At 42.2% G+C, this 24,320-nt stretch overlaps 1 protein-coding gene and 1 long non-coding RNA gene across 2 annotated transcripts in view; one reads left to right on the plus strand and one right to left on the minus strand.

The window, feature by feature from the left end:
- Positions 1-856: 856 nt before the first annotated feature.
- Positions 857-14,144, minus strand: LOC137096710 (uncharacterized). The gene is made up of 4 exons (XR_010909632.1): positions 13,809-14,144; positions 12,263-12,322; positions 5,588-5,621; positions 857-3,212 (listed from the first exon to the last, which is right to left on the minus strand). It is a non-coding gene; the product is annotated as an uncharacterized lncRNA (long non-coding RNA).
- A 204-nt stretch (positions 14,145-14,348) lies between these two features.
- The window catches only part of ALCAM (activated leukocyte cell adhesion molecule), a 185,830-nt gene continuing 175,858 nt past the window's right edge, over positions 14,349-24,320 (plus strand). Inside the window, exon 1 of the mRNA XM_060770681.2 lies at positions 14,349-14,790. Coding sequence (XP_060626664.2) covers positions 14,676-14,790 — 115 coding nt within the window. The 5' untranslated portion in view covers positions 14,349-14,675. The remainder of the gene's footprint in view (positions 14,791-24,320) is intronic.

Below are 24,320 nucleotides of genomic sequence, written 5' to 3' on the forward strand. Positions count from 1 at the left end.
TTTTGGATCTTCTTGAAAAAAAATATTCTGCAACATTATTATATAATGGAAAATATCGTATTTCAGGTTGTTGCAGAAGGAGTATACAGTTTCCTTAGCAATAAAACAAGACATGTAAATAAACTGTAAAATGGCCATCTCTATGATAATAAAGGACAGGTGTCTGTAGGGAATTCTTTAACTGGGCTAACTGGAGCTAGCTATAGGGAGCATACCATGCCACTATTAAAGCAGCTCCACTGGCTTCTGATAGGTTTAAGGACCCAATAAAAGGGCAGGTTATTAACTATAAAGCCCTATACACTTTGAGACCGCATCTCCTTCTATGAACTGGCATGGACTTTTAGATCTGGAGGGGAGGCCCTTCTCTAGGTCCCACCTGTATCTCAAGCATGGTTGGTGGGAACAAAAGAGAAGGCCTTCTCAGTAGTGCCCCCCTCCCCCCGGCTCTGGAATACCCTTCCTAGAGATATTAGGTTAGCTTACACTTTCCAAGCCTTTGGGCTAGTTCAAAACATGGATTTTTAGACAAGCATTTGATCTTGTGTGATCTGGGGTCAGATTGAGGATTCAGCGATTGCTTCACTTTGCCACTTTGACTTGTTAACTGTTGATAGCTAGCTGTATTTGCAGGTTTTACTGCATTTTACTAATTGTACAATTTTATCAGATGGTGTTTTATATGTGATTGTTGTTTTTACAATTATGTTTATATGCTTATGTATTTTTGTTATGTAAGGCACTTGAAATGCCTTTGTGAGCTGCCCTAAGTCTCTTCGGGGAGATGGTGGTGGGTTAGAAATAAGGTTTATTATTATTATTATTATTATTATTATTTTACTTATAGACTATTTAATTTTACTATTGCAAATAATACCCTTTGAGCTGATTTCAATTCTTCTCATCCTAAGGCTGTGGGGTGGGTGCAGACTTAGCATGGATTTTAATGGAGTCTTACAAAGTTTTCTGCTCATCAATATTTCTCATTGCTCTCAGAAGATATTTGATTTTAAAATGTCAGCACAGCATCTTATTAATCTGCTATCAATTGAACAAAATTAACCAACTTTTTATGGATGCATAATTCATCCTTCATGGATTACCCATCATCTTTTATGACAGATAACAGCAAACATTGAAATCTGTTGGGATTACACAACTACCGAAGAATAGTGTCTCTTTGCCAATTTATTTTGTACAATCCCATTTTTCAGTAAGGAGGGAGATCTGTCAGCGGAAAATGCAATAATATTTATCACATCTCTGTGCGTGGGCATAAGACTGCCTCCTAATGCTTTACTCATGCAGTAAATATTGAAACAGTATTTTTTAGTATTAAAATGCTGTTACTGTAATTTCCATTTCAGTAGTAGTGAGTTCACATTCATGTACACTTAAAGTCCAATTTGAGATCTCTGTCCTCTGAAGCAAGCCCTATTGAATTCCATAAAGCTTATTTTGAAAGTGTATATAGGATTTAAGCATGTGAATAATTTCTCTAGTAAGCATCCAAAAGTTCTTGAAAACTATGATTTTCTTAGGTCTTTGTGCTGTGAAATTCCTTTTGTTTAGACTTCTGAGCTCAGGAAAAGACAAACGTTCATCTGTCTTGCATATTGCTCTATCACTGCTGCTATGAGCATAACTATCAATGGGAGCAGAAAGCCTGTAGAAATGAAATTTAAAATGAGACAGTTCAAAGCCAATTTGATCAAGAACAAACTAATTCATTTATGAGAGTTTTTCAAACTGAGATAACCAAGTACACAGTCAATATTTGGCAAGAACCCTAAACTGAACAACAAATGATGCTGTATAAATCCAAGAGATCTTTTGTGCGTGTCCAATATATTTCCACAGCATACACCACAGACCCACATTTCCTTCACCATTTGCTACCATTGGCATGTGCTGAACTCCACTGGGAAGTAGCAGTTAAAGGGCTGGACTATGTGTTCATTAAAAAAATATCCCCTGCCTTTCATTTCAAAAGAGTCCATGGTTTCGGCCAGAACTTGGAAGTAATAAGTTACATATAGCACAAACTCCAGTGGCTCGTCCTTTTGTTTGTATTTCTAAAAGTAACATTTTAAAAATAATTCGGAAAGTGAAATGTAATTATTTTATTGCTGCTATGGGGATTTTAGAATAATGTTGATAAGAGGGTTTTGCGAGACCAGTCACTCTAGTTGCAATGGTGTGGTATAGTCATAGGCCTAAAATTTGTCCCATTCATTTGATTCATGTTTCCATTTCGCTCTTCTCATTTGGATGGCACAAAACAGAAAAGGCCCCTCCTGGAACAAAAATGCAATTGGTATGAAAGGCAAGTGGGAGTAGGTACCAGCTCCAAGCCTGGGTTTTTTTAATCTATTGCTTGGGGCCTGGCAGGACCTGCAACTGAGCATCGAGTAAGGAGTGATCCTTACTTGGTGCTCAGTTGCAGGCACCCCGGTGCTTTGGGCCTATGCACCCGGGCCTGGCAAGGCCTGCAGCCGAGTGCCGAGTAATGATTTCGCCTTACTCAGCACTTGGCTGCAGGCCCACGTGCATAAGCTCAAAGATTGCACCCATAGGCCCAGGCGCTTTGGACCTAAGGGTAAAATCCCCCCACACCCCCAATAACGGGCTGAAAGAAAACTGATCTTTTGGCCCCAAAAACAAATATCTGACCTCCCAATTTCTGGAGGTTCAGATGAAAATGGATGAGGGCCCCCACTGAAAGCCGAGACACGAAACGGATCAAGGTAAGTCCCGAATGCATGTGACTAGTGTAGTAATAGTCCATATTTTAGTTCTTGCAGATCACTGGTGATCCACTGACCACGGGTTTATCCAAGTATTCAATAAATATCATTTATTGATAACTGACTGATGCATTTTTAGAAATATTACAAAAGACAAAGACTTAATAAGTTTAACATATTTTGTGTATATATTTCTCTTTACCCACAATCCACCACGACCAAAAATAGCATCTGATGCTTAATGGTAGTAGTGATAGAGAGTGTCATTTGTAAAAGCTCTGAATCAATTGCATAGTTCATTCATAATTTGAGTACCCACTACATTTATAGTATCTGCTGGCAGTTGTTAAGAATCAACATACTTCTGCTGTTCTATTTGTCTTAAAGTACAACTCAACACAAAAAAATAAATATCTGAATGATACTATTTCAAGTCATTCCTTCTGTTCCAGCCTAAACAGATTTCTGTTGGAAAATTGCACCACACATTAGAAAGCAGTTGCCATGACTTCACGGACAGTTCTTGTTCTAATTCAGAATCAAATCCAATGAATAAGAATATGAGCTTCCTCTATGTGTTTTGTGTTTTCATACATATTGTTCTCATTATTTGAAATCTACATCCATCACATTAGAGATCCAAAAGAGCAGTTGTGTGGATTAGAAATAAAATATCTTAATTCCACATATCTAAACACCCCAAATTCTAATCCAGATCAAACCTTCCTAGAAATAAAAGGTCATACAGTTCACTCTTCCAATGTTCACATCATTTTGTTTCACAAAGGTTGGACCACTATACTTCCTCACTTTTCCATAATATTGTTTATTTCCCTGATTCCAGTTTAATCATATAGACACATACAAAGAGAATGAGAAAATATTTATCTCCAGTCAGAAATTACAGACGGTAATAAATACAACCTTTAAAGACTGGGTTTCTCACCTAATAGATGGAAAAAAAGAGGAAAATAATGGAGATAGTGGAACTGGAGTAATAAATACAACCTTTAAAGACTGGGTTTCTCACCTAATAGATGGAAAAAAGAGGAAAATAATGGAGATAGTGGAACTGGAGTAAACAATGGCCAACATGGTATTACTACAAAATGAACTCTGGAATTTGTCTTAAGGTCAAAATGGCTACCCCTGCACCTGTGTTCCATTCTCTATCTTCCTTAGGAAAATATCATCAGCCATGCACAGAGACCCTAATCTCACCTGTTAAGAATTAATAGAACACATAAAATGCATCCACAGGAAATGGACATAGGGAAGACCAGGGATTTAGAAACTTGGTAGCCATTGGAAGACATGAAACATGATAATATATGAATTGCTATGAAATGAAATTATTTTTCTAAGAGAAGTCTTTATCAATTTTTGTATTGGCAATTTTGAAATCCTAGTGTTAAATCTTATTTACACTTCAGTTAGTTTTACTTACAGACATTTTATTATGTAACTTCTTATTATTAGCTACAAGTTGAACTTCTCTCATCTGGAAATCTGAAATACTCCAACACATGCATTTTTTGGCTGCCAGCCACCTACTTCCAGCGATAGGTTCACATGTTTACTGCTGTCGTATTTTTTTCCCCATTGGGGAAAGAAAAGGAGGAGAAGAACTCTACTTACACAAGCCTCCTTAAAAAAAATAGACATTCCTGGCTCTATCTACATTGACCATTCAATGCAGTTTGAACAGCAGCAGCTAGAGAATGAACAGAGGCAGCCCTAGGTAATTTTCAACGGTAAGCAAACAGTATTTTGGTGCCCCCCCCCCCCAACCAATCATTGATATATATTTTCTGATTGTCGTGGGAGTTCTGTGTGCCATATTTGGTTCAATCCCATCATTGGTGTTCAGAATGCTCTTTGATTGTAGGTGAACTATACATCCCAGTAATAGTTCACCTTGCCACATTTGCTCCCTTGCCTGGCCTGCTTTGGGTCCGGAGGCGTGCCTGAAGACCGTGTGCACCAAAAGTCACCTCTTCTTCTGACTTTCTCCTCAGCCATTGGGACCGAGAGAGAGAGAGAGAGAGAGAGAGAGGTGGAGATGCCCACCTTTCCTGAAGGTAGATGCAAAAACAAAGGAGGGAGCGGAGGTGGGAGATACCTCCAGCCGGAGGGGCTCTCTCTCTCTCTCTCGCTTGGTCCCAATGGCTGAAGAGAAAGTCAGGAGAAGAGGCGACTTTTGGTGCGCACACTGGGGTCTTCAGACACGCCTCCGGACCCGAAGCAGGCCAGGGGCGGCAGCTCCACCCCTTGGCCCACCCGTGGATTGGGGAGTGGAGAGGAGACGGGTGGAGCACCGGGGGATTGGGAAAGGGAGCCGGTCATGGGGAAGGGATCGAACGCGAAGAACAATTGAGCGCTGGCTCTGCTCGCGCACCCGGTGGCCGGGTGGAGCAGGAACGAGAGGGGCTAGGTGAGGCTCAAGGGCCCGGCCCCTTTGGGAAGAGGATCTCCCGGCAGCGAGGCAAGAAAGCAGAGGCTCCCCCCGGACTGCTAGGGCTGTTGTGAGCTGAGGGGGCGCTCCTCAAGTGACAGTTGAGGGGCATTTACAGAGGCGCCTCTGCGCCCCTGGCAAAAAAAGTGTTCTGCGACCGCTTACTTCGCATAATGGACGAGCCGCCCCTGAGAATGAACAACCAGGAAAATGCATAAAAGAGAGCCCTTATTGTGCATTAGTGCTCTATGGTTTGTGTAATTACCATTCAGGTCTCAACCTGGTTAGAGGATTTCCTATGTAATCATCTGCACAGCAAAACCACTGCAATACTAGTTTGAAATTGCATTAAATAGTCATCATAGAAACGATCCCGGACACCTACCTGGCCAATGCCAGTGCGGAGTGAGCCGGCTATCCTGAAAACAGACATGAGGGGGAGCACAAAGTGAAAAACCCCCTCAAAGATAGGATAGAAATAATCATAGAATCACAGAATCATGGAATCATAGTTGGAAGAGACCTCGTGAGCCATCCAGTTCAACCCCCTGCCAAGAAACAGGAAAATCACATTCAAAGCACCCCTGGCAGATGGCCATTCAGCCTCTGTCTAAAAGCCTCCAAAGAAGGATCCTCCACCACACTCTGGGGCAGAGAGTTCCACTGCTGAAGATTTTTCCCTCCTTTCCTGGCTACCTTTTGTGAAGTGTGTAAAAAGTATTAACAACTCTATATGCATTTTGGATGCCTGCTTTTCACAAAGGCCTTGTGTAGGTGGAGTTCTCCCACTTCCCCCTTTCCCCCTTCCATTAGGAGTACTTCACCAAAAAACAAAACAAACAAAAAAAAAACCTCCTCTAAGTGCTGCACGTGTGACTAGCCCCCTCTCCTTGCTATCCCCCATCCCAAATTCATCATGTTATATAGAAATGCTGCTATTTCAAATTCTTACAAAATATTTGGTCCCAAACATTTCAGATAGACCAACCTGTAGCATACTGTGAATATTAGTTAGAATATGCCAAGACTAAAGAAGAAGGAAATAAGCAGGGTGAACAGGCTGCAAGATTTCAATGTATGCCCCCATCCCTCTCATTATATTATGCTACATTATGTATTCCCTCATACTATATTATGCATTACTGACAGCAAGGTGTGCATTTTGGGACCTGTATTTCCATTTTCCATTTTAGTAAAGCCCGAGTAAAGTGAACATAAGAAAGATTAATCCTGAAAGAAATGTATGGTGTGTTTTGACATCTCCTTTTTCAAGTGTTCTTGTTAGCCATACAACAAACAGTGTTGACTTCAGACTGCTTAGGTGTCCCCATAAAAAATGATGAATTCTAGCCTCCCTATATAAGAAAATATATTATTAAATAATTTTACTTGCATTATATTAGCTTTGCAAAAATATATTTTCTCCCTTATGTATGAGGAAAATGGCACTAATTAATTTTTTAGTTCCATGACCACATCTTCTAATAGCATACTTGGTGGTCTCAGTCCTTTCAACTGGGCTGCAGAACAGGGCCACCTACAGGCAAAGTAGCTGTTTCCACAAACTCAGTGGGAAACCCAGAAATATAGCTTTGGAGAGGCAAAAGGCCACATTGCCCTCCCCCCCCCCCCCCAAAAAAAAGAATTCTGCTTCACCAAATTAATTTTTTCTTCTAGTCCTCAAATTTCTAACAATTTTAAAGGAACTTCAGCTGAGCATTCGGAAATACAGTTCAGGTATGCAAATAAAAAGGAGAAGGCAAAGTGACCATGGAGATGCACATACAACAATTATAAGAATGGTTTTGTTGTCTTACTGTCTGAAATGCTAGAAAATTGGGAACCAAAGAAAAATGCATTTGCCAAAATAAATTTCATATTTTGAGGGGGCCAATATCTTATTTTATCTCCTCTGACAAAGGTGCACTTTTCAGAAACCCCATGTATGGTTTCCTATCCTCCCTTCTCTACAGTATGTTATAAGATTTTGGGGACTCACAGGCCTAAACCCTCCACCAGAAAAGTGTATTTCCTCTTGTCTCCTCTACAAACTCCCTTTCTCCCAAACACATCTGAATGCCTTTTTAAGGTCCTACGGTGTGGCAATAACGGCGGCTCAGAAAATATTCATCACAGCCAATATTGCATCCGCGCAGAATCGTCCAGCTGAGCTTTTCCGAGTTGTCAGAGGTCTGTTAAACCCGCCAAAAAGCGAGATCTCTGATAACTCGGTGGCTCGCTGTGAAGCATTTGCTCGATTCTTCGCGGATAAAATTGAGCGGATTCGGTCGGGTTTGGACGCAATGTTAACGGCAGTCTCTGGGGATGTCACGAGAGCATCTGCTTGTCCAGTTTTGTTGGATTCGTTTCAATTGGTTCAGCTTGAGGATGTGGACAGGATCCTTGGAGAGGTGTGACCCACCACATGCATCCTAGACCCCTGCCCTTCCTGGCTGATCAAGGAAGCCAGAGGGGGTTTGGCAGGGTGGGTGAAGGTGATGATTAATACCTCCTTACAGAAAGGAGAGTTTCCAGCGAGCTTAAAACAAGCTATTATAAAACCGCTGTTGAAGAAACCATCACTGGATCCCACCCAATTCGACAACTATCGGCCAGTTTCCAATCTCCCCTATTTGGGCAAAGTCATGGAACGTGTGGTGGCAACACAACTCCAGGGGTTTCTGGTAGACACTGATTATCTACATCCGGCACAGTCTGGCTTTAGGCCGGGACATGGAACTGAGACAGCCTTGGTCGCCTTGGTAGATGATCTGCGCAGGGAGCTAGACAGGGGGAGTGTGTCCCTGTTAGTTCTGCTGGACCTCTCAGCGGCCTTCGATACCGTCGATCACGGTATCCTTCTGGGACGCCTCATGGACATGGGGCTCGGGGGCACTGCTTTGCAGTGGCTTCGATCCTTCCTTGAGGGTCGGTCTCAGAAGGTGTTATTGGGTGACACCTGTTTGGCCCCACAACCATTGTTGTGTGGAGTCCCACAGGGTTCAATTCTGTCCCCGATGTTATTCAACATCTACATGAAGCCGTTGGGAGAGATCATTCGGAGTTTCGGAATGAGATGTTATCTCTACGCAGATGATGTCCAAATCTGTCACTCCTTCTCACCTGTCACCAAGGAGGCTGTCCAGTCCTTGAACCGGTGCTTGGCTGCTGTGTCGGACTGGATGAGAGCTAACAAATTGAAATTGAATCCAGACAAGACAGAGGTCCTACTGGTCAATCGTAAGGCCGAACAGGGTATAGGGTTACAGCCTGTGTTAGACGGGGTTACACTCCCCCTGAAGACGCAGGTTCGTAGCTTGGGAGTGATCCTGGACTCATCGCTGAGCCTGGAACCCCAGGTCTCAGCGGTGGCCGGGAGAGCTTTCGCACAATTAAAACTTGTGCGCCAGCTGCGCCCGTACCTTGGGAAGTCGGATCTGGCCACGGTGGTCCACGCTCTTGTCACATCCCGGTTGGATTACTGCAACGCACTCTACGTGGGGTTGCCTTTGAAGACTGCTCGGAAACTTCAACTAGTCCAACGGGAGGCAGCCAGATTGCTCACCGGAGTGGCATACAGGGAGCATACCACCCCCCTGTTATGCCAGCTCCACTGGCTGCCGATCCAATTCCAGGTGCTGGTTTTAACCTACAAAACCCTATACGGTTCCGGCCCAGTGTATCTGTCCGAACGGATCTCTCTCTACATCCCACCTCGGAGTCTAAGATCTTCTGGGGAGGCCCTGCTCTCGACCCCGCCTTTATCACAAGTGAGACTGGTGGAGACGAGGAGCAGGGCCTTCTCAGTAGTGGCCCCCCACCTGTGGAACTCACTCCCTGGGGAGATCAGATCAGCGACTTCCCTTCTCTCATTCAGGAAAAAGCTGAAAACTTGGATGTGGGACCAGGCCTTTGGAAACTCTGGCAGCTAAAAAGAAAGACCATAATGATCGGCAAATAATGAAGAAACCTATTGGACCTATGGAACGCGAAACACTGACCATGAGACTGTTTATTGATGTGCTATTGTGCTATATATTGATGTTTTTAATCTGTTAATTGTTTAACTATTGTAATTGTTTTTATATTTGTATGTATTTGGATAAGGGCATCGAATTGTGCCTTCTTTTTGTAAGCCGCCTTGAGTCCCCCCTCGGGGGTGAGAAGGGCGGGGTATAAGCAGCAGAAATAAATAAATAAATAAATTTCTCAGTCCCATGAACCTTAACAATGCAACAAGACTCTTGATCCAAACTCACTGAAACGAGAATAGAATTTCTCTTGTTAGAGATGAGAAAATATGAAATTTTTGTTACTTATTATACCAAACAGCAAATGTGTTTGTCCCTTCCCTATAGGCTATTCAGAAAAGCAATTTGCTATCATGTAGCAAGAACCATTATGGCCAAAGTAATGGTTTCTGAATACTCAAGGGGTTCATTATGTATGTAGGAATAATCTGTTTATTTAATGTTTTAATGTTTCTGTGTGAAAAGAAGAAACTCGGAGCAATTTGCTGTGTACCTAGCATGGTCTTTACTCCCCCTCCAGGAGAATGGGACTTTGAGGATGCTACTTGAAAATAATAAGAGAAAGGTAGGAGGCCTAGTCTGACCAACTCCTCATACATTATGGTACTCAAGAGCTGGGAATTTGGGTAACAAATCCATTCCCCCAATAAATCAGGCTGCTGAAATCTTTCAAACCTGTAAAAGCCTGAAAAAAAAAAGTAAACCAAGAAGACAAAGCACTCTATTTTTCCATGTATCTCCTATGGGCCTTTAAGCTATGACTGTAGCTCACTCTCTAAAAAGTATCCCGGAATAAAATTAAAGTTGTGGATGTCAGGTGAGATTTGGGGGGCTCTCTAGTTTTTAAATGTAATTTTAATTGTATTTTAATGTATTTGAACTTTTATACTCATGACACATTTTTTAAAAATAATTATATTTATATGTATATATATTTGCATTCTTTTTGAAATTATATTGTGTCATATCATTGTTAACTATCTTTAGTCCCTAAAGGGAGATATATGGGATAAAATAAATTATGATGAAGTGCATAATCAGGCAGTATTCCCTTATTCTACTTTTTCACCCCATACACTGTATGGAAAGGTAAATACTTCTATCCCACTTTCATCCAGTTTTGGGGAGCTAGATATACTGTTGTCTGTAGGATCACTCTAACCTTCATCATCACAATTATAGGGCAATTTCACAATATTACTCTGCTAAGGTTTTTGATAAGGTGAATGGAATATTCACCTTATCAAAAGGGAAGAGAAGGCCCTGCTCTTGATCCCACCTGCTTCTCAGGCACGTCTGGCAGGGACGAGAGACAGGTCCTTCTCTGTGGTGGCCCCCCAGCTGTGGAACTCCCTCCCTAGGGATATTAGATCAGCCCCTTCCCTCCTGACTCTCCGAAAAAGAGTAAAAACTTGGCTCTTCAAGCAAGCATTCGGAACCCCGGAGTAAACAGACAAACTAGAGTTGGAAATTTACCCAGGAATGGCCAAGACAATGTAACGGATGAATATTTGAACGAGAGGGCATAGTTTCTTTTTAAATTGTTTATTATGCACTGTTGTTTATGTTTAATTGCACTTGATGTTATTGCTTTATCAATGTATGTATTTTGTTTTGGCATCGAATTGTGCCGACTGTGTATACCGCCCTGAGTTGCCTTCGGGCGGAAATCGGCGAGATAGAAATAATGTAAATAAATAAATAAATAAATATAACTCATCTACTCCTGGACATCAGCAATTTCACATATTTGTGCCATATGCTTTACACAGAAAGGGCATTTTTTCTACATTTAGACTCTTTTATGAAGCATGAGGGGAAGTCATAGGGAGGAGGGAGCAGGCTAGTTTTCTGCTGCCCTGAAGACAAGGACGTGGAGCGATGGCTTTAAACTACAGGAAAGGAGAGTCCACCTGAACATTAGGAAGAACTTCCTAATTGTGAGAGCTGCCCAGGAGTGTAGTGGAAGCTCCTTCTTTGGAGGTTGGCCATCTGTTGGGGGTGGTTTTGAATGCAACTTTCCTGCTTCTTGGCAGGGAGTTGGACTGGATGTCCCATTAGGTCTCTTCCAACTCTATAAGCCCTAGCATTTGGTCTATTATCTCATTAATCCATTATACTTCTTTTTTAAAAAAGGAAGGTTCCCTGTAACAAAGTATAGGTTAAAGGTAAAGGTTTTCTCTTGACATTAAATCTAGTTGTGTCTGACTCTGGGAGTTGGTGCTCATCTTCATTTCTATGCTGAAGAGCCAGCATTATCCATAGACACCTCCAAGGCCATGTGGCCAGCATGACTTCGTGGAATGCTGTTACCTTCCTGCCAGAGCGGTACCTATTGATCTACTTACATTTACATGTTTTCGAACTGTTAGTTTCGCAGAAGCTGGGACTAACAGTGTGAGCTCATGCTGCTCCCTGGATTCAAACCTGCAATCTTTCAGTTAGCAAGTTCAGTAGCTCAGGGGTTTAACCCACTGTGCCACCGGGGGCTCCAACAAAGTATTATTTTAGAAAATAACACAGTTCTGCTTTTGTCATTCCAATAAAAATATCAGAGGACAAACCAACCCAAATCTACTTGGAAGGTACAAACTTGGTACTGTCTTGCCTCCACCTGGGACTATTTCACAACGTATGTTTCCCTCTACAAAGGAAATTGTCTTCTGTGGTTAAAACAGAAGACATGCACAACCCTCTCAGACATACACAGCAATTGCACATGTGGCTATTCAGCTCTGGACACAGACCTTTATAGAGAAGAGCCCTGAGAAACACCGATCTAATGATGTTCACATAGACTTCAAAGTGTTGCAAGCCATTGCAAACCACCAGGTACAACAACACAAGAAGACAAAAAAAAGGACAGTCTTATGAAGCTACATAATGGTCCTTAAAGCTTTGAAATAAATGAAATTATCCCAACAGGGGGAGAAAAATCAAGGAGTTATCAGTAAGAAGCTGTGACTGTAAGATGATTTTCTTCTTCTTAACTAGATCAGATCCAACTCACACTTCCATCTATCTCATACCATTTCTGCTGTCAGTCAAAGCCTCTGGCAAGATACGGGATCACAGAGCTGGCAAAACTCCTGGGGAAAGATCAGTTTAAGAATTTAAAAACCATATTCATGCTAGAGTTGAGCATGAATGTGCTGGAGCTCTCTGTTTCCTCAAGAAGAATATCTGTATTAATACTGTAGACTCTGAGTTAACCAGCACCCATAGGGATTGGTAGATGCCAAATAAATGTGATTTCTGGTTGCTTGCGAGTAGCAATTAAAAATAGCACTAATGCCCTGTATTATACCACACTATTCACACTGTATTGGCAACATTAATATTGAAACACAATAATTAAAAGCAACATTTTTGCCAAAAATCATTTTTATTTAACGAATAATTTCTTCAGTATTTTTCCCTATTGCTTGAGAGTTCCAGTTAACTAAGTTTACTGTATACACAGATGTGTGTGTGTATCACCTCTCTCCCATGGACATGAGAGAAGCCTCCCCATGGATGGTAAAATCCAGGTGTCCCCTGGGTAAAGTCCCTGCAGACAGCCAATTCTCTCACACCAGAAGTGACTTGCAGTTTCTCAAGTCATTTCTGACATGATAAAAAAACCTCTCCCTCCTCAGCTCTCTCTTGTGTCTGCCTTCCTCCTTCCTTCCTTCCTTCCTTCCTTCCTTCCTTCATTCCTTCCTTATTTTACCTTCCTTCCCACCCTTTCCTTCTTTTTTCCTTCCTTCTTTCCCTCCTTCCTTCCCTTTTTCCTTCCTTCCTTCCTTCCTTTCCTTCTTCCCCCTTCCTCCCTCCCTTCTTTCCTTCCTTCCCTCCTTCTTTTCCTTCCTTCCTTCCTTCTTTCCCTCCCTCCTTCTTACCTTTCTTCTTTCCTTCCCTCCTCCTTTCCTTGTTTCTTTCCTTCCTTCCCTCCTTTCTTCTTTCCCTTCCTTCCTTCTTTTTTCCTTCCTTTTTTCGTTTCTTTCTTCTTTTCTTCCCTCCTCCCTTCCATCTTTCTTTCTTTCTTTCTTTCTTTCCTTCCCTCCTCCCTCCCTTCCTTCCTTCCCTCTTTCTTTCTTTCTTTCCTTCCTTTTTTCCTTTCTTCTCTCCTTCCTTCTTTCGTTCCTTCCTTCCTTTCTTCCCTCCCACTTCCCTTCCTTTCTTCCCATCTTCCTTCTCTCCCCCCCCCCCCCCCCCCCCAGCTGCCTGGTCTCTCCATACCTCCTTCTTTGCATGTTGCATAGAAGTCAGGTGGCAGCCTCCTCAAGGGTAAGCACCATGGAGATTTCCCTCTTCCTTCCCAGCAGATGCTCCTAATGTCGCCTCCGTCACAGACCGGACTGCCTTGCAGCTTGCTTTCTATTCCCCTCAATGCGAGCTAACCCCCGCCTGCCTCCTCCTCGCCCATCTTCCTTCTGCTCCAGCCTCGGGGCGAATTGAGGACACGCTCCTTGTCGCTGGACACCTGGGAGAAGTAACCTGAGGCCAATCGGAATCCGAGGGACTGTCGCTCTCCCTCCTCATTTCCCTCTCCTCCTTTCTCCTCCTGTCTTCTGCAATCCTATGCACACTTACCTAGGAGTAAGCGCCCTTGGACCCAGTGGGACTTACTGCCGGATAAACGCGCATAGGATGGCAAGACTCGGGGAAAGAGGCCGCTCAGCCTGACAGTCCCAACATCTCGGGGGAGGCTCCTCTTCCGCCTTCGCTTCTCCGGGGAAAGGAACGGGTTCCCCGTCTCCTAGGAACCACACTCCCCATTAAAACAAAAGCCTGGCACGGGACGGGTCCCCAAAAGCGCGCGGCCCCCTTTTTTATGAACGGGAGAGAAAGCCTTCCAATGAATGGCAGACTTCCCAGTCTGAGGAGGACACGCCCCCTTCTTTGCTCGCTCGCTCCACCCCGCCCCTCATTGACTTGGAGGGCGCGCGCCCCCGGGGACCAATGGGAAGCCCCCTTCCTTCCCTCCCTCCCTTTCTCGCCTCTGTCGCAATTCTCTTTCTCTCGGAGATAGTATCAGAAAATTACCCTCACCGGGGATAAGGAGGAGGAGGAGGCGTGGTCTGCGCGCCGAGGGGGCGTGTCCTCCGAGGCTTGGCCCCGCCTCCTCTCGCCGCTCTCGGTCCTGGAGCGCCGCTAGGCTGCCAGAGGGGAAGAGCCACCTGCTTCCCCGCAGTCGGAGCTGGGCGCCCTCGCCGCCGACACCGCGACGGAGCCTCCCAACTTCGGCTTCCCTTCGCTCAGAGAGACAGGCTGGGAAAGTTACGGCACTGCTGTTGAGTTGAGGAGGAAAGAAGGAACGAACGGGGGAAAGGGAGTGTCGGGAAGGGAAAGCGGGTGAAGAGAGAGAGAGAGAGAGAGTCCCGTCTCTTCCTCCTCCTCCGAGTCTTCTTCGTCTTCTTCTTTTTCCGAAGCCGCTGTCTGCCTTTGCGGGGAGGCGGGATGGAGACCCCCTCTGCCGCCGCCGCCACCACCGCCTCCTGCTGCCGCCGCTCTCCGCTCCTGACGGGTCTCCTGCGGCTATGGCTCCTCCTCGGGGCCCTTTGCCTGCGCCCAGGTGAGCCACGCGTGCAGGTCGGGGAAAGAGGCGCCTTGCCTTCGCTTTCTCCCTTCCCACCTCCCGGCTGAGGAACTGCCGCTCCCTCGGAACCCAACCGCCGTTCTTCCCCGAGCGCCTCTCTCTCTCCTCCGCCCGGCTGCCCTACCTTTGCCTCTTTCTCCCTCGCGCTTTCTAACCTGAGATCTCAATGGAGTTGGGGTTTGTTTTTTTTTTGGGAGGGGGGGGAGGAGGTTGTGTTAGAGGAGAATGAGGGGTCATGTTTGTAATGTGTGTGCGCGCGATCCCCCTCCAAATGCCGTCCGCCGTCTCAGCCTCCGCCCTCTCTCTCCCCCTTCCCACTCTCTTTCCTCTCTCTCCCTCTTCCCCCCCTCTCTCTTTCCTCTCTCTTTCTCCCTCTCTCCTCTATCTTCTCACCCCTCTTCCTCCCTCTCCCCCCTCTCTCCGCACACTCTCAAGCTCTCATCTCTCCCCCTTTCTTGTCTCCCTCTCTCTCTCTTTCTCCCCCTCTCCTCTCTCTCCTCTCTCTCCCCCTCTCTTCTCCCTCTCTTCTCTCTCTTTCCTCTTCTCTCCCCTCTCCCTCCCCCTCCCTCCCCTCCCTCCCCTCTCTCTCCTTTCTCTTCTCTCCCTCCCTCTCTTATCTCTCTCTCATCTCTCTTTCCTCTCCTCTCCCCTCCCTCCCACTCCCTCCCCTCTCTCCCCTCTCCCTCCCTCTCTCTCCCCCTCTCTCCTTTCTCTTCTCTCCCTCCCTCCCTCTCCTCTCTTCACTCTCCCTCTCTCCTCTCTCTTTCCTCTTTCTCCCCCTCTCCCCTCTCCCACCCCCTCCTCTCCCCCTCCCCTCTCTCTCCTTTCTCCTCCCTCCCTCCCCTCTCTTCACTCTCCCTCTCTCCTACTTCTCCTTCTCTATCACTCCCCTCTCTCTCCCTCTTTCCCCTCTCCCTCCCCCTCTCCCCTCTCCCCCTCTCTCCTTTCTCCTCTCCCTCCCCCTCTCCACTCTCCCACTCTCCTCTACCCTCCTCTACCCTCCAGCTACCCTCTCCCCCCTGTCCCCCTCTCTTCTCTCTCTGCGCTCTTCCACTCTCCTTTCCCTCTCTCCTCTCTCCACCTATCTTTCCTCTTTATCTCTCTTTTCTCTCCCCCTCTCTTCTCTCTCTCTCTTTCTCTCTTCTCTCCTCTCTCTCTCTCTCTCTCTCTCTCTGCCTGTTGCAAACCCTTGGAGTGCAAGGGGGGCTTCCAGAGTAAAGCTACAGGGGATTGGGGTGTTTTTCGGAGCATTCCTTCATATATATATATATAGAGAGAGGAAGGGGACAGGAGCATACCATGGGGTGTGTATGTCCCAGCTCTTCCACTTCTTACTTTCAGATGTTTTCTTTCATATTATCAATCCATGGGTGTGTATATACTTTCATATGCATATGGAGGAGGAGAGACAGGCACATACCCACTCCAATTATATATGCTTGTATGCACCCCCTAAAATATGTGAGAGATAGATACATATAAAAGGTAAATGTTCGTGTCTAACTCTGGGTGTGTGTGGGGGGAGGGGGGGAGGTGGTGCTCATCTCCATTTCTAAGCTGAAGAGCCGGCATTGTCCCTAGGCACCTCCAAGGTCATGTGGTCAGCATGACTGCATGAAGCGCTGTTACTTTCTCACCAGAGCAGAAAGTACTACTGATCTATTCACATTTGCATGTTTTTGAACTGCTAGGTTGGCAGAAGCTGGGGTTAACAGCAGGAGCTCACCCCTGCTTCCTGCATTCAAACTGCCGACCTTTCGATCAACAAGTTTAGCAGTTCACTGCTTTAACTTGCTGTGCCACCGGGGGCTCCCCTCACATATTTTAGGGGGTACATAGATAGATAGATAGATAGATAGATAGATATCTCACATATTTTAGGGGGTGCATGCCTCCTGCTTTTCCATTTCTTCTTTTCAGATCTTAATATATTACATTAGATCATATCATATTATATCATTTGTTCTATATATATATACATACACACACACACACACACACACATATATATGGAGGGACATTCCTTCACATGCATATAGAGGAGCAGGGGACACATATTTCCCTAACGTTAGATATATAGACATATGTGTTGTATATCTTTTTGAGTGGACATGTGTGATGTGTCTGCGTGCTTTCAGATCTTATCCTTTTGAAGCTCTTGTTTAATATGCAAACATTTGGGAGAAGTCTCCCTGAGATTAATGTTTTTGTTTTTACTTCCAAGGAAGTGCACTTAGGATCAGGTGCCACGACATTTTGCATTGAGAGTCCAAAAATCACTTCACTGTTGCCGTTTTACATTCACATTAGTATGCGTACAATCAGTGCTAAATCTTGCTGGCTTCACTATCTTGATCCCTCACCAAAAAAACACCCCTCTAGATATTAATGTGAAAAAAATGGTCCTGTTTTAAGCCTTTTTTCTCTCCTGCACATTACAGATTGCAGGGTACATGTCTTTCTTGCGTTTTATTGTGAGAGCAAACCAAATCTGTTTCTTTTCTCCCCGAGGAGTCCTGCAAGATCTATCAGAAACAGAGAGAGGGATTTTCCAACTTGGGTGGGTTTCTGTTGGCTTCCGTTGAAAGTTGCCTTTCTGGTTGCGAGAGAAGGAGCAAAAAAGAGGTGACCTCACTTGCATTTCTAAAGAAACCCTTCCAGCACATGATAAGCGTGTCCTTTGTATGGGGCAGGGGAGAGGAGAAAGGGACAGGATGGGGAGCAAGGAAAGGTTGTTTAATGCTGAATGCAATAGTTCAAGAACAAGTCTTGCTGCCAACTAAGGCAGCCCTATGAGCTTAGCCTGTTCTGAGCTGGATTTTTCAGTCCTTAATGCGTTACACATCCCTTTAGCAATCTTCTTAGAGAAACTTGCGATTGTATTCTATATCCTGCCTGTACTACAAATGCCTGTGCATGCTAGGAAGCCATCTCTTGGTTTCTCTGGAGTGTTTCCACTTCTGCTGTTCAGTCTAGATCAGTGTGTGTATCTGTGGGTGATGCTGGAAAAGATGAGACAAATTTTGATATCACCCAGCCTCAGAGTGTCTTAATGGCAGAATAGGCAACTCTAGATGAATCTGTGTGACTAAAAAAGCAATTTGTGTAATAGATATGGCTCTTGGGTAGGTTTGATCTTCAGGGTTGAAGATCTGAAACATAATAATAAATAATAATAAACTTTATTTATACCCTGCCACCATCTCGCCAAGGGAACTCGGGTGGCTAACATGAGGCCGAGCCTGGAAATTACAATAATGCATACAAACAAATAATAACATCCAATAACATCAAATAAAATGCAACAATAACAAAATAATGCAATAAAATAAACACAAAAAATAAAATGATAATAGCATTGAACACAGTGGGCTGGGTCTAATGCAGAGAATAAAATTGTAAAACCCCAGGGTGAGATAGGTAAAAAGAGTAGTGTATCCAATGGGAGACTCAAGTGGGAAGCACAATGGGATTAATCTCCACTGGAGGATGGGATAAAGTGCATCAGAAGGACAATTTAGTACTGGGCTGGGCATGGTATGGGGATTCGTTGTTCATTTCTCAAACATGGGGCTCCTTATGTTCTATTATTATTATTATTATTATTATTATTATTATTTGAGCCTGCATCTGTTCTCACAACAGTCTCTTGTCAAGTGTGATGTATGGAGCATTCTTATGCCAAAGCCCACCTGAAATTGTAAGACCCAACTACTTTTTGACCTCTGAGCTGCTCAAATATCTAAGGTCAAGCACATCTTTTAAAGACTTTATTTTCTGAAAGTATTGCGAATGTAGTTGCTCAAGCTTACAGCCTTATTATTTTGGAGAAAACTCATTAAAATCCATTGGCATTCTCTAGTGAAGGTGAATTGCATCCAGAAGTTCAGTTCGACTGGTTATATTTTCTGCTGCTCGGGATTTCAGCAAACAGGAGTATTGAAGTGCTTTTCAAACAGGGAGTTCTGTTTGTAATTTTCTGTCTGCCTAGTTGCGTATTAAACTGAACTGATTCAAGGAAAGCAAACTGATCTGCGTTCTCTATGGAGAATGTCTCATTATTCTTGTAGAAAGAGCGTCAGCCTGTGGTTACATTTTGTATTGCTCTAAGAAAGAGTCTTTGTGTTCTTGCCTTTAGAGTCAAGACAGAAGCTTTGCAGTGAACTCAAATATTTTCAGTCACTAGACTGTACATTTGGAAAACTCCCTCATTAACCATATAAAGACCAGCTTCTCACTGTGGAAATTACCGGAGTAGGTGCAGATTCCCAAACATGGGTTCCTAATTAAAGTCTAAATCAAGTAATTCCACCATTCTGATGTCAATTAATGTCTCAAAGTATTGTTGAAATATTTTAAAAGCTTTCTGTTACATTATATCACTGAACACAGTATTTAATTATTATTGTGTCATGCGTTAATATTCAGGGGAACTAATTATAGTGTAACATGAAAAGGTGGGAAGTATGTCTAGGTAAGTCTGTGAATAGTGCTTAGACCAAAGCTTCAATTTTATGTGTGGAGATTTGGGAATAACCTCCACTGAACAAAGCGGGATATATTTTCAGGTAATATATTCAAGATATATTAAAAAAACACATTTGTGTGCAAGACAGAGAGATCCTCTGTGTTTGTTTTATATTCTAAAGGATAAGCTTATTGATCTGAAACTCTTTTGTAGTACTCCTTATACTGTGAAATAATGCCTCTCATTTGTAATTCTGCTTAGGTGTATAATATAATTCCTTTGGAGTTCTACAACATAACATGTTGTCTTATTCCCTTAGTGTGAAGTCATCCAGTAGTATGTTACTGTTCAAAATCAACATTATTGAATACTCTTACAATATTGTCATACATAAGACGAGATAACCATATTTGTAGAATAATAAGTTGCTTGCATCTCCTGACAAAAAAGTCACTTTCAGTATTTTATATGCTGGAAAAATTATACTTTCAACTGTGCTTCCAAAGCACTATTCTGTCCATGTTTACTATGAAGTAAACCTTACTTTATTCAGTCAGGCTTTCTTTTAAGTGACATAGAGCATCATCCCATGGCCTTCCATTCAGTGTCACTTGCTGATCAACATGGGTAGAAATGCGATTTCATCCCAACCTTAATTGCATCATCACGAAGACCATCCTCCTGTACCGACTTGTACATCATGGTAGGAGACTGACGCTTTCATTCTAAGCATTTTTACGAGAGAGTAAGCCCTATCAAGCCCAGTGAAACTTACTTCTGAGTAGGTACACATAGAAGATTATGCCTGTGTGTATTACTTGCTTTACTTGGGACTATGGTTAGTGAAGCCTCATATGTAACCAATGAAGTGGTTACGTATGCTTAAAAGTAAGGGCTAATTTTTTAAAACATTAGGGAGTAGTTTGGGAAGTACATTGATCTACGTCAAAGATACAAGCAAGAAGTTTATGTTTGGATATATATTTTCCCTTTGCTAATAGTACATGTTGAGTATGCCTTATCTGAAATGCTTGGAACCAGAAGTATTTTGTATTTCAGATTTTTAATTTTTTTATTCTTTGATTTTGGAATACCTGTAGTCATGTATATGTACACAATGTGATATCTTAATCTTATATGCATAGCATGGAGGTAATTTTATACATTTATTTTTTTAAATGTGCATAAGGCAAAGTTTGTGTATGAGAAAGTAAAGGTGCCATTACCACAGTCCCCAATGTGGACATTTTGGACTTTGGAGTATTTCAGTTTTTCAGATTCCGGATAATGGATACTCAGTCTGTATTAAAATTTGGGGTGGGGTGGGGTGCCTTTAAAACATTTACCTGGGATGCAGTTCTATTTTATTCCAAAGGAAACCTTTTGCAGACATTTCTAATTACTGTCTGCTAGTTACTGTGCACTCAAAAAAACTAAATTACTCTGTCCAGTTGTGTATTGTATCATCATGCTTTTTGGACATCATGTGACATGTAACTGGTCAAGCTATGTTTGCATGCTGCTGAAACAGATATTTTGACTCATAATGTAGAAAGTGAGGAGATAAGGCATTTTCATTAGTAATTACTGGTACATCTTCCCATGTTGACTGTTTTAGCTTTAGAATCAATGTCACGTCTCATATAAATGAAATGAAATATGAATCTTTGTTGATGAAAATATATCTTTCCCAAATGAAGCATGGTTGTCATTATGGTAAGTCCAGAATTCACCTCTATCTTGAACGGTCCTGGCAAGTCACTGACTCATAGTCTCTTAGACTAATCTTTCATGAGAGGAAAAGCTACATTGCTTTCTTTTAAAGGATAAGTAAAGTTGAATAATGAATTCACTTTGCAAATGCTAGGGTGATCGTAATGCTCATTAGATCAACAACTAAGTGTCAAGTTATAAAAAGTCTATAAGATTTAGAAACCTAGCTGAACGAGTTGCTTGTTATTTTCTTTTTGCCGCAGCATGAATGCAAGATACAGCCAATAAACTAAACTACACACTCTTAATTTGATGTTTTGGGACTCTAGATGCTTCTCAGGCTATTTGGTGTGGGGGATCTGCAGCTACTGTTTTCCTATGTACCAAGGACCAGAATTATATTTGTGCCCATTGATTCCAATGGTTTCTTTCTTGCTTGGAATGTTGCCAGGATTCTATAGACAATATATTGGGAACTGGCACCAGTCCAAGGACTAACATTTTGAGTAGCACTGCTTTAGAACATTTTTCTAATCTGACTATCCACTTGAAAGCTCAAGATCCAACATTCTTAATACTGTTTCCCATTCTCAAGGGATCTCTTACTTCACTGGAGTAAACAGCTTTTCAAATAGGATGAAGCTCAGGTTGTTTTTTAGGGGTTGTAATTCTTCACTATGTTTTTTCTTGGAGTTAGCAATAATTAATTTCAGCATTCTTTCCTGATTCAAGAAAGTACATTAAAAATATGAAGTTTGAGACTTATTGTATGCAAAATAAAATTACATGCAGTAGTTTTGTTGAGAATACAGATTTTCTGCTTAGGAAATGGCATTTTCTGCTTGGAAAATAATTTTGCTGTTTTCTGTACAGAAAATGCTATTTTCTATGAAAAATATATGCAAAATTTATAAAAAAACAAATACCCATTTGCAGTCTGTTTTTGTGCAGAAAACAAATTTTCTGTACAGGAATTAATATTTCTGCATTGAAATATTTTCCAAGCAAAAATAATGTTTTCTACGTAGTTCAGTCTTTTTTCCCCTATACATAAGACAGTATTTTCTGAACAGGTATTAATATTACTCCATTAAACCATTACAGCATTTTACATGAAGAAAACACTGCTCCTTGCACAGGAATTGCAGTTTCCTGCATCCATATGAAATATTTTGCATAGAATAAGTTTCAAGTTGTAAAACCTTTTTGTCAAAGTTAAAAGCAAGTTTTGGGGCAATTTTAAAATATTTTTGAATATTTTTTCCATTCCAAATGTTTTCACAAAGGAGGACCCAGATTCAATTCCTAACACTTTCAGGTGGGGTAGGAAAGACTCATACTTAAAACTTTGTAGAGCTTCTGCCAGTCAGTGTCATCTATACTGGACTCTGGCTCACTATATGGCAGATTTCTGTGTTCTATGTAAACTTGTAACTGCCTCATGGATCGGTGTAAACAGAAATATGCAGCTTCTCAGATTTTCGTGTATATTTTGCATAAGGACCTCAATGTGCCATATATAGCATTGTTCTTTGGAATGCACCTAATCTCTAATTGTCACTAGTGCTTCCGGTATCACAGGAGACAAAAATCTCCAGGAACATGTACAGCAAAACAAAAAAGAACTCACAATACCACAAAAAGGCAAAACAGACAAACAACACCAAACTGAAAAACCAACGACAGCAACACAGTAGAAAATAAATGTTAATAACTCAACAGAAGAGAAAGGGACTGTAATATCTCTTTGCTAAATCCTAGCACACTGAAGTCTTCCCAGTTTGAAAAAGATTAACCAGAGGGGCATTGTGAATCTTGTCCTGTGCAGGACTCACTCCCGAGTGGCCCTGACAGTTACGTTGTTGATTGATTCACATTGTAAAACTCTCAAGTGGCTTTTGGATAATTCTGGGAAGGGATATTTGATGGCACATGAAGAATCTTCCTTTCTCATCTTTCTGTGTTCTCCTTCCCTCCTTGGCACATTTCTTCTTGTACAGTTTTCTCTACTTGGTGTGATCACTAATTTAAGAAAAGTGATCTTGTCTGTGGTTTGAACTACTAAAGGTATGCCACTATGCCAAAAGATCTTGTATCACCTTAGAGACCAGAAGAATGACATTAGTAGCATGAGCTTTCATAGACTAAGATGTAGTCTACGAAACCTTATGCTACCAACTTCATTCTCTTAGTCTCTAAGGTGCTACAAGATCCCTTTCAATACTGATATTCCAGATTAACATGGCTATATCTTGGAATTCTACCTCCGTGTAAAGGAATGCCAGTAGAACAGAATAGTGTGTATCTTGGTTACATTCCACTGTACCTTTGCTTTTAAGACATTATTTGAATACATATGTAAATTGTAGACAGCTCAATTCATAGTGTACTAGATATAATTTGTATCCTGCAGTTGGGAAATGGTTCAAACCTCATAGCTGTCACTCTACTATTTCACACAAAGGAAACTCTGGACTTTGGTATTTAATCTTTTCATTTAAAAATGAACAAACAAAATATTAGCATGAAGTACAGTCGTTTATATATCTGCATAGAAGTAATTACTTCAGAGAAGTCTGTGTTGGGGATATATCTCAGAAGTCAGTCACTTACAGATAAGTATAGGCTTGCATCCCTAGTGATTTCTAAGTGAGTGATTTGGAAAGTTAAGATTAGAACCATAAAGCTGTGCAGGGTCCAATCCCCTGCTCAGTGCTTAAACTTTGATTTTGGCTTTCATGCATATGCATGAAAAACTGAATTGAGTTCCTAAGTCAAACAAACCCCAACTTGAGGTCAAGGATACAAGATTACTGATTTATATTTTTGTGTGTGTTGAAAACCTTCTGGCACAAATCTCTTTTATTTTTCAAGATAGGAGGATAATATAAAATGCCTATGGTCAAAAGTTCTGACTTGTGGCATATGAACTAGAAAATATAGTAAATGTTATAATATCTTCATGAATGTTAAACTGGTGTAGTAATGGAATGAGTGCCTGCTAGTTCAAGATTAAATTTATTTTCTTAGCATATATGTATGTTTTAAAAATCACTGTGTCTGTTCAACTAGTATTTCCTTCAGAGATAAAAAAAGTTTGATTTTTCTTCTTCTTTTTCTCTTAGTGCTGAAATGGTGAAGAAAAAGAGAGCAGAAAGCTTGAGGCTGTGTTACAGAGGTTATCTCATGTTTGGAATGGTTTTGTAATGTTTGATTTAAAAGCATTTGAGGTTTTCTTCCCTGGATATAGCATTAGCAAGGAAACATTAATCATCTCCCAAAATAGCCGTCAAAGGATATTTTGTTTCATTTTTCTCTTTACATG

Source organism: Anolis sagrei, chromosome 3, assembly GCF_037176765.1.
Source record: "Anolis sagrei isolate rAnoSag1 chromosome 3, rAnoSag1.mat, whole genome shotgun sequence".
Classification (NCBI taxonomy): Eukaryota; Metazoa; Chordata; class Lepidosauria; order Squamata; family Dactyloidae; genus Anolis; species Anolis sagrei.